The sequence below is a fragment of the Pteropus alecto genome, unplaced genomic scaffold (assembly GCF_000325575.1).
Source record: "Pteropus alecto unplaced genomic scaffold, ASM32557v1 scaffold39, whole genome shotgun sequence".
Taxonomy (NCBI): Eukaryota; Metazoa; Chordata; class Mammalia; order Chiroptera; family Pteropodidae; genus Pteropus; species Pteropus alecto.
Window position 1 is genome coordinate 5,774,600 of NW_006443568.1, and position 9,068 is coordinate 5,783,667.

The window sequence follows — 9,068 nt, forward strand, 5'->3', positions numbered from 1 at the left end:
CATTTATGAGTACGGAAGGAAGTACTCTGAGAGAGACCTGTGTGCCCTAGGAGTCCTGGGGAGCCCGGGATAGTTTTGTCCAGGGAGGCGACATCGGAGCTGTGCCTCAGCGAGCATGTGGAGAGATAGGGGAGGGGATTCTGACAAGGTTCATCCCGGGCATGGCGGGAGCGCGCCTGAGCGTTCGAGGCTTCCAGTCTCATTGCCCTCCGTGGTGGGGGAGCAGCAGGAGACTGGAGAGGTCTGAGATTGGTGCTGGTGATTGGTCAGCCCAACTGCCAAGAGGGCCAAGTATCGCCTCCCCCGCTCTCTCACCTGTCCTTCACCCCCTGCTGCATAGACCCCTCCAGCTCCTGCTGTCTGCTCCCCCCACAGAATAATAGAAGGAGGGGGCGGCAGGGGGCTCAGAAGACACCCGGGCCCACACTGGTAACTCCTTCAGGCCTTTGCCCTCTGCACTTGGTTCTGAGTCCCAGGTCATCCACCCTTAGCACAGCCCCAGATGTACCACTGAGTATGCGACAGGCACGAGGGTCCTGTGTGCTCTGGGACCGCCAGGCCTGAGCTCTGACACACATCTTCTGGCAGAAGCTCAAGTGCAAGAAGAGAAGGAAGGTTTAGGATGAAGGTCAGGGCCTGTTCCTTCTGTCGGTCCCTCGCTGCTTCCCAGGGGCCTTATTACTGGAAACTCTTTCCATCCCGCTGACTTTGTTTTTCTTTAGGGGCCACAGGGGCCTCCAGGCCAGCCAGGCCCAGCTGGGATCTCCGCAGTGGTGAGTGACAGGCTCTCCTCACCCCTCCCTTCCAGGAGTTTGTCCCTGCTCTGCTTTGGGCTCCTTTCGGAGGGAGCTGGGGGATGGAGAATAGTTTGCCCACATCCCTCCCCACCCTGCTCAGCCTCTCCTGCCTCCAGAGGTCTCCCCAATCAACATGTGGTGAAGGCCTTTGGAGAGGGCCGGAGGCCATCCCAGGGCCCTGCTCCAAGTTCAAGCAGCACCAGCAACCCCTGTGGGGCCTCAGGGGTGGAGGTGCTGTTCCTGGCACCACAGCCTCTGCCTCTGGCTAAGAAGAGTTTACTTTTCTCGCTGCCCTTTCCTCTCACCATCCCCCTTCCTTCCTTTTCTCTAGGGCCTGAAAGGAGACCGGGGAGCCACTGGAGAAAGGGGCCTCTCAGGCCTTCCAGGCCAGCCTGGCCCACCTGGACACCCTGGCCCCCCAGTAAGACCCCACCTCTTAAAGCACAGCCCTAGGGCAAAGGGCCAGTTGGTGTTGTCAGTTGAGCACAGCACTGCATATCTGGGGTCTCCCTCCCCCTTCCTTTTCTCTAGGGCCTGAAAGGAGACCGGGGAGCCACTGGAGAAAGGGGCCTCTCAGGCCTTCCAGGCCAGCCTGGCCCACCTGGACACCCTGGCCCCCCAGTAAGACCCCACCTCTTAAAGCACAGCCCTAGGGCAAAGGGCCAGTTGGTGTTGTCAGTTGAGCACAGCACTGCATATCTGGGGTCTCCAGAGAGGGGGAGAGGCTGCTAACATGTAAGATGTCAGTGTGGAGCTTGTGCCTGAGGATCGCATCAGGTTTGAATGAAGGGGCAAGGCCTGCAAGCCAGCCAGTGCTGTGCGAACTGTATGTACATCAGGCCACTGCCTCTGACCATGGACCAGCACCACTTACACAGATCCCTTGACTAGGTGTCAGGCACAGGAGACTGGCCCCTATCTGCCCCGCCCTCTCCCTAGGGGAGCGTGTTGGTAACCACAGAAAACTTAAATGTCAAGAACTAGAAACACGGGGTTATTACTGAAGCCTTCTCAGCAACTCAGAAAACACTCCTTGGTCTCAGCTAGTGTTTAATACTAAGAGTTATATTAGTCACTGATGATATACTGATAGTGAACTATGAGCTTGACATTTTGTCACTTAATCTGTACTGTGATCCTATTTAGTAAGTCTGATTGTCCCCATTTTACAGATGAGGAAACCAAAGCTCATCAAGGTTAAGTAGGTTGTTCAGAATCACACAGCTAGTGAGTGGAAGAGCCTGCCTGATTCCAGAACTTGTGTCCTTAGCCACTCTGCTATACACGCCCCACCTCAAAGGTTTCAGACAGGTGAACCACATCAGGTGCAACTGATTATCAGTCTCAGGGATGAAGAGCCTGCTGCTGGTGGAGCTAAGGCAGGAACCCAGGCTTCCCAGCTCCCGGGTCAGGGTGCTTTCCATCGAAGCAGACTTTCTTCTGGGGAGCAGTAGCAATGACCCTGGGGCCGGTGGCCTGGAATGGGGCTGCAGCAGAGGCAATTGGTCAGCCCATCTGCCAAGAGGGCCGAGTCTCACCTCCCCAACTCTGATTCCTGCCCCAGACCTTAGGCAGGCAGGTCCCTTCCAGCCCTCCGCCCTCCCTGCCTAAGGGCTCAGGAGCTTCCAGCATCCCTGGATGAATCTGCCTTGCAATCACAGATTCTTCTTCCCCAGCATCCACCAGAAGCAGGCGAGCGGGGCCCAGAAGGCAGCCTCTCCTGTTCTGGTGCAGGCTCAGGCTGCCCTGACCAGATCTCTGGCTCACCTTCATTAAGCAAACATTTAACACATACTGAGAGCCAGAGAGTGTGTGAGATGCCAAGACATCAAACAAAGAGCTGGGAGGTGCAGTCAGCTCTTCCTTCATAGGGCTCAGTCAGAGTGGGGTTTGGGGGCCCTATGGAAGTGGGGTGGCGGTCTAAGTTTCCATGTCTGTGTGAAGAGTGTCCAAGGGGGAGACGGAAGATCGTGGCCTGTAGCGGAATGGGGGCTGGGCATGCCAGGTCGTGGAGATGAGGCATGTGGCATCAAGCTGGTTTGGCACTTATCACATCTTTATTGTTCTCACTCCCCAGGGTGAGCCTGGTGCGGATGGTGCAGCTGGCAAAGAGGTACCGTTGTGCTGGGCTTGTTCTTTTCCCATGGTGTTGCTACTTCCTGCTCCTCGCCGTGCCCTGACCCCTCTTTGTCCATTCAGTCACTCACTGCTCCCTGTATGTGCAGACTGGATGGATAGACGGGGAACTGGTGCCCTTGTTGCTCTGGAGAGAGGGATTGGGGGTTAGGGAATGAGGATAAGAGTGAGACTTGTTTTTCGTTATTTTTTAAAACCGTGTACCTGGTAAAAAAAAAAAACAAAAAACAAAGAGAGACAATAATAATAATAAATACCAAACAAATATTTCCTGGGTACCAGTTCTTGCCAGGCCCTTCAATATGCCACAGACTGGCCCCTCCTGACTTCTTATCTCTTTTTGTCTGTAACAAGGGACACACCAATGTAATCATACAAGGCCATGCCCTAGGGGACATCCTTTCCAGCTGTCAACGCTTCTCTCGGCAGGAAGGCTGTTCTCTCTTCTCACAGAACCCAGCCAGACACGGCCCTGGGGTCTGGGGATGTAAAAGGTGGTCCTTTCACCACCTGCCTCCCCAGGGTGGCTTGGAGATGTTGTGTGGGCTTGACTTCTGACTTTTGCTTTCCTCTAGGGACCCCCTGGAAAACAGGGACTCTATGGACCCCCTGGTCCAAAGGTGAGTGGGCGCTGGCTAGGTTTGAGAGGAGAAGCTCACGAGTTGGTTAAGCCCAGCTCCGAGCTATGGCTTTAGCCATGGAGGAAGGCCAGTGGGCAGAACTTGGAGCAACTTCGTCTCTGAAAACTTCTCACATAGAGCTACTCCAGGGTTCTTAGCTATGGTTGGGAGAGTGGAAATCTTGAGTTCACTCACTCACTGGTTGATTCATTCATACACTCTACAAGCATCGTTTGATCTTATTTCCATTCTGGGCTCTCTGTCCTTGCCTTGGGTAAACAGAGGTCCCTGAACAATAGGTGCTTACTTAGTCCAGTCACACTTACACTAGAGCATGGCAGGTTTTATAGAAGATTAGACAAAGCACTGTGGGATCAGGAGGAGGGAGCACCCAACTCAGATTGGAAGTCAGGGAGGCTGCACAAAAGAACAAGACTATTTCAGCAAAGTAGGAAGAGTGTGCTGGGGATAGAAGAGGGGAAGGGCATTCAGGCAGGAGGACTAAGGCAGTATGGCCAAACCAGAGAATTATAACCAGTGAGGTCTAGAGGGAGGTTCAAGGGCAGAGAGAAGCTGGAGAAGATGTGATCAAGACCACGTCATGAGTGGCCTTGAATGCCTGGCCAGAGAATTAGGCCTTTATTCAGAGAGCGGTTGAGAGCTGTCAGAATTTCTAAGCAGGGAGTAAAACCACGAGAACTATCTTCTAGGACTGTCCTGGGGACCATGAAGTGGGGCACCTGTCAGGATGCTGCGGCCACAGTCCAGAAGGAGATACTGGGGGCCTGGTTGGAGGTGGAGAGAGGGGCAGATGCTTGGACATTCTGAGGTAGACTTGACAAATACTACTTGGCAGTGCTGGACTGTGACTTCCTGTCCTTGTAGGGCGATCCAGGACCTTCAGGACAGAAGGGCCAGGCAGGAGAGAAGGGAAGAGCTGGCATGCCTGGTGGGCCCGGCAAGAGTGGCTCCATGGGTCCTGTTGGGGCTCCGGGTCCTGCAGGAGAGCGAGGCCACCCTGGATCTCCAGGGCCTGTGGGGAGCCCTGGGTTGCCCGGGGTGCCTGGCTCCATGGTAAGGAGAGGCGGGCAGCCGCGGATACTGTCTAGGCATGCAGGGTGGAGCACGGACCATTTTAGAAGCTGCTGCTGACATTCTGCAGGAAAGAGCATGACTTCCATTTGAGTGGCTCTTAACTATGTGTGTGGGGGGAGGGGGTTTTGGGGACCCTCTCCCCAGAAAAATGCACTTATGCACAAATGTTTTGTACCGTTTCAGGGCAGTTAAGATTAAGTATCTGTGGGCAGCACCTGGGACCTTTGCTTCTCTCTCCATCCTTTATTTCCATAATCTCTATTCCCATGGAAAGAGCACCAGGTTTGGAAGTATAATTGAGGCAGGTTTTCTTCTCTTTCCTCAGGGAGACATGGTGAATTATGATGAAATCAAGAGATTCATCAGACAAGAAATCATTAAAATGTTTGATGGTAATTGGCAGCCAGTGGGTGGCAGTGGGTGCTGCTTGCCCTTCCCAGCTGTTTCTCCGCCCTGCCCTGGCCTCCTTTTCCATAAAGCTCAATATCCTACCCCTCACTCACCCCACCCCACCACTTACAGGCATATATTCAATTAGACTTCAGAACTTAGTTGTCACCTGCTCTGTTCAGAGATAAAATGATTTCTTCCTGCCTTCCCTAAGCCCCCACTGCAGCAAAGGAGACAGACAAGAAAATTGACATCAAACGGGTCTTCGTGAAGTGAGCTCTGAAAAAAAAAGAGGGCTAAGCAGCAACTATAAAATGGCTGGTGTTTCATTTTAAGCATTTTATTCCTGTTCATTTGCTCATTCAGCATTGATATGCTAGGGACTCCGGAAAACGTGGACCGTGTCCTCAAGGGCCTGGGACATTGTGATTAGGGGGCAGACCTTGAATACTAAGCAAGGAGCCTGGACTTTAATCCGAAGGCAGTGGTGAACTAATCAAGGGTGTTGGAGAAAAGATGCCAGAATCAGATCTGTGCTTCAGAGGGATCACCGTGGAAAGCAATATGGAGGCCACTTAGATCAGTCCCCATGTTCCTTGCTCTGATGTCCTCTGAAGAAAGGCTGCTTTGGACTCTATGATGGCAGCCTATCTGCAGCATGTGCAGTCATTCTCAATCCTTAGGATGCCCTGTGACCTGTCCCTGTCCTTTTTTGCAGAGAGGATGGCTTACTATACCTCCAGGATTCAGTTCCCCGTGGAGGTGGCAGCAGCTCCAGGACGACCGGGGCCCCCAGGGAAGGATGGTGCTCCCGGCCGTCCAGGTGCTCCAGGATCTCCCGGGCTCCCTGGTCAGATTGGCAGAGAAGGACGGCAGGGCTTGCCAGGAATGAGAGGTAACTCTGTCCTCTGATTCCCAAAGAGCACGTGTAGCTCTTTGGGGCACACCTGAGCATTGTATGAGGTCTGTTGTGAATATATTTGCGTGAACACGTGTGTTTCAAATCATCCAACTGGGTGTGTCATTTTTCTGCTCAAGGATAGGACTTCTTATTTTATTTCTTTTGTCCCAGGATTGCCCGGTACCAAAGGCGAAAAGGGGGACATTGGTATTGGCATCGCAGGAGATAACGGTCTTCCTGGCCCTCCAGGTAGGAAAAGCCAGCATTTGAGACCATGAATCTAAAGCAGCTGAGATCTCCTTTCTTTTTGCTCCTTCTATAACACAGTTGTATAAAACCTCAAATAACTACAGGCTTATCAACCAACATTTAGAGTAATGCAACTGTGTGCAAGACACTTTACTAGAGCATGTCAGGGTGGGGAGTGGAAGACCCAGTGCCTTCCCTCAAGTACTAAACTGGGCTAGCATGGCACAGTAGATGAGTTAGATGTAGTTGGGCCAGGGAATGCAAGTTCAAGTCCTGCTCAGCATCTTACTGGCTGTATGACCTTGACAAGGTCACTTAAGCCAGGCTGTATAGCCTAAAAGAGGATGACCAAAACCTGATGACCTGGCTCCGAGACCCAGCTTCACCACTTACCACATGTGCAACCTCTTTGAGCCTGTATCCTCATCAAGATGAGCTAATAGTTCCTTTCTCACGGAATTGTTGGGAAGATTCAATGAATCATGCATAAGCAGCACTCGGCCTTGTGCCTGACACATGGAAGCTCTCAATAAAACTAAGCCAGTAGTATTGTTATTGTTAAATTAATGTAAGGATCAGATCAGGTCTTCATGAGAACATTTGATAATCTGAGTATTCATCAAATGTAAGGTATTATTTACCGCGCCTATTATTTTTTCTTTTCTTGTAATTTGGGTCTCCTGATTTCCTTTTTCTGACTCTTCCCTCCCTAGGTCCCCAAGGTCCTCCAGGGTATGGCAAGATGGGTGCAACTGGACCAATGGGCCAACAAAAAACCTGGCATCCCCGGCCCACCAGGTCCCATGGGCCAGCCGGGTAAGGCCGGCCACTGTAGCCCCTCTGACTGCTTTGGGGCCATGCCAATGGAGCAGCAGTACCCACCCATGAAAAACATGAAGGGGCCTTTTGGCTGAAATCACCATGTTTGTTAGATGAAGGACTCTATTGGGAACAAATGGCTAAAACTTATAGGACTTTGATGGGTTGTGAATGTTTTTTTGTTGTTGTTGTTGTTGTTTTTTAATTGCTATTAATATTTTTTTATCATTAAATAAAAAACCCACAAAACTACCTGCAATCCCACTGCCAGTGGGGTTTCTCTGGTGCTGCAGCTGCTCTCCCTGTCATCTTCCTTTATCATTTCATCCCAGGGTCAAAAAGGGCATTTCCCTACTGGTCAACCAGTAGAGTTGTGGGATGCTGCTGTATAGGGTGCCCCAGCTCAGCTGTCCTCTCCAGATGCTTCCGAGTCATCCTTTGGTCCACTGGACCTTGCGTCCTGTCCTTTATGGCACACTTCTCAGGGTCAGATTTGGGGCACCGCCCAGCCTCTCTCTGCCAGTGGGCCAGAAGCAGGTTTGAAGACCCCACTTCTAGCTCATAAAGGCCTCTCCTTAGTTGCTTCCTTAAAGAAAGCGGTGTTTGATACCCCACTCACCCTTTTCATTTCTTGAGTGTGACTCAAAGCCAACTCAAGCTGCACCTTAGGAAATGCTACCCAGTGCTGAAGTGTGTTGATCTGCCTGGCGGCACCTCCAAGCACAAAGTCTCTTCTTGCTGCTCCAGTAATTCTGTGATTAAGAAGCCTGTGAAACAGGAGAAAAGACAGGTTCCAGCCCCTGGCCTAGGCAACCATGGGATGCTTCTCCAGGAAATGAGATGGAACCTCCTGCCTGTACTGATGCAAGCCTCTGTCACCAGCTCTCCTGGACTGCAAATGGCATCTTTTGTTATTCTTTGTTAATCTAACACGTGTGGTGCTTTTCCCATACATCTTTAGCCTAGGCCTTTAGAAACAGGTCTTATCAATGCAAAGGGGTCACAGGTAAGCCATGACCAGATCTAAGCTTCTGGTCCTCAAAGTCTACTGGGAGTTTGGTGATCTATCTCCTGTCTCCTCCATATGTAAAAGGGCTAGGAAGAAAAAAGACAGCAAGTTGAATATTATAGAAACATTCCATCTCAAGCTACTTCTTTTCCTACTTTTCAGATCTCTTGTCTTGATGGGCTGGTGGCCCTGTGAGAAAGTATTAGGGCACATCCAGAGGGACTTCCAAAGAAAGTCTTTTTATTGGCCCCAGCTTTCTAGACGGTTTATCCAAGTTGGATAAACTTCAAAGGGATGACAGAGCAGGCTCAGAAATGTACCCAGCATCCAGATGCTTATCCAAATTGCCTGAAGCCTTCAAACTGGCTGTCAAATCTCTCCAGAGCTGGTATTTCCAGCACAGTCCTAAAAATTCCCTTCTCCAGTTGGGCCCCAAATACCAAGAGATCAGCCTATGGGTGGCTTTTCAGAACCTTTGCCCTATATTTTTCCTGCCAGGAGCAGAGGTGTGCTGTGGCCAGATGAATAAAATCAGGCTGACTCCTGAGCATGCCCAAGTGTCTCACATGTTTTTAGATAAAGAGTCAACTCTTACGTTATCTCTCACCAGAAATTCTATTAACTTTGGTTCTAAGATAGAACATTAAAAAGCAAACGCGTCACCTTTGCATTGAAGTAGCAGCCAGTTTTGGACAGTGGATGAGGACAGATGTTAAAGTGCTCCCATTGGAAGGCCAGCTTCCTCCTTCAGCTCATTCTGTGAAGTGCTAACTGATGATGAACCTCATGACAAGGAGCACGTTGGTGCAAGTAGAAAGAGAAGCCAGGACCAGCTGTTCAATCAGGCAGGTTAGCTTTGAAGGCCAGAGGGGAAAACTGCTATGAGGAAACATTAGGCTCATCCCCTTTGAGGGCCACCCAGGCATCGATCCTTACAGAGTGAGTGATGCTCTCTTCACTTTTGTTCCTGAGTTAAATTCACACTACTCTTAGGGGAATCTACAACAGGCTAAGTTTAAGCTTTCATGATTTGAGTGCTTGTCTCCCTCGAG

The 9,068-nt window shown here is 50.9% G+C and overlaps 1 protein-coding gene across 1 annotated transcript in view; it reads left to right on the forward strand.

The window, feature by feature from the left end:
* The window catches only part of COL16A1 (collagen type XVI alpha 1 chain), a 49,077-nt gene extending 41,773 nt beyond the window's left edge, over positions 1-7,304 (forward strand). Inside the window, 10 exon segments of the mRNA XM_025041456.1 lie at positions 723-773; positions 1,129-1,218; positions 2,875-2,910; positions 3,509-3,553; positions 4,439-4,627; positions 4,974-5,040; positions 5,757-5,933; positions 6,111-6,188; positions 6,902-6,962; positions 6,964-7,304. Of these exon segments, the coding sequence (XP_024897224.1) occupies positions 723-773; positions 1,129-1,218; positions 2,875-2,910; positions 3,509-3,553; positions 4,439-4,627; positions 4,974-5,040; positions 5,757-5,933; positions 6,111-6,188; positions 6,902-6,962; positions 6,964-7,102 (933 nt within the window). The 3' untranslated portion in view covers positions 7,103-7,304.
* Positions 7,305-9,068: the final 1,764 nt, after the last annotated feature.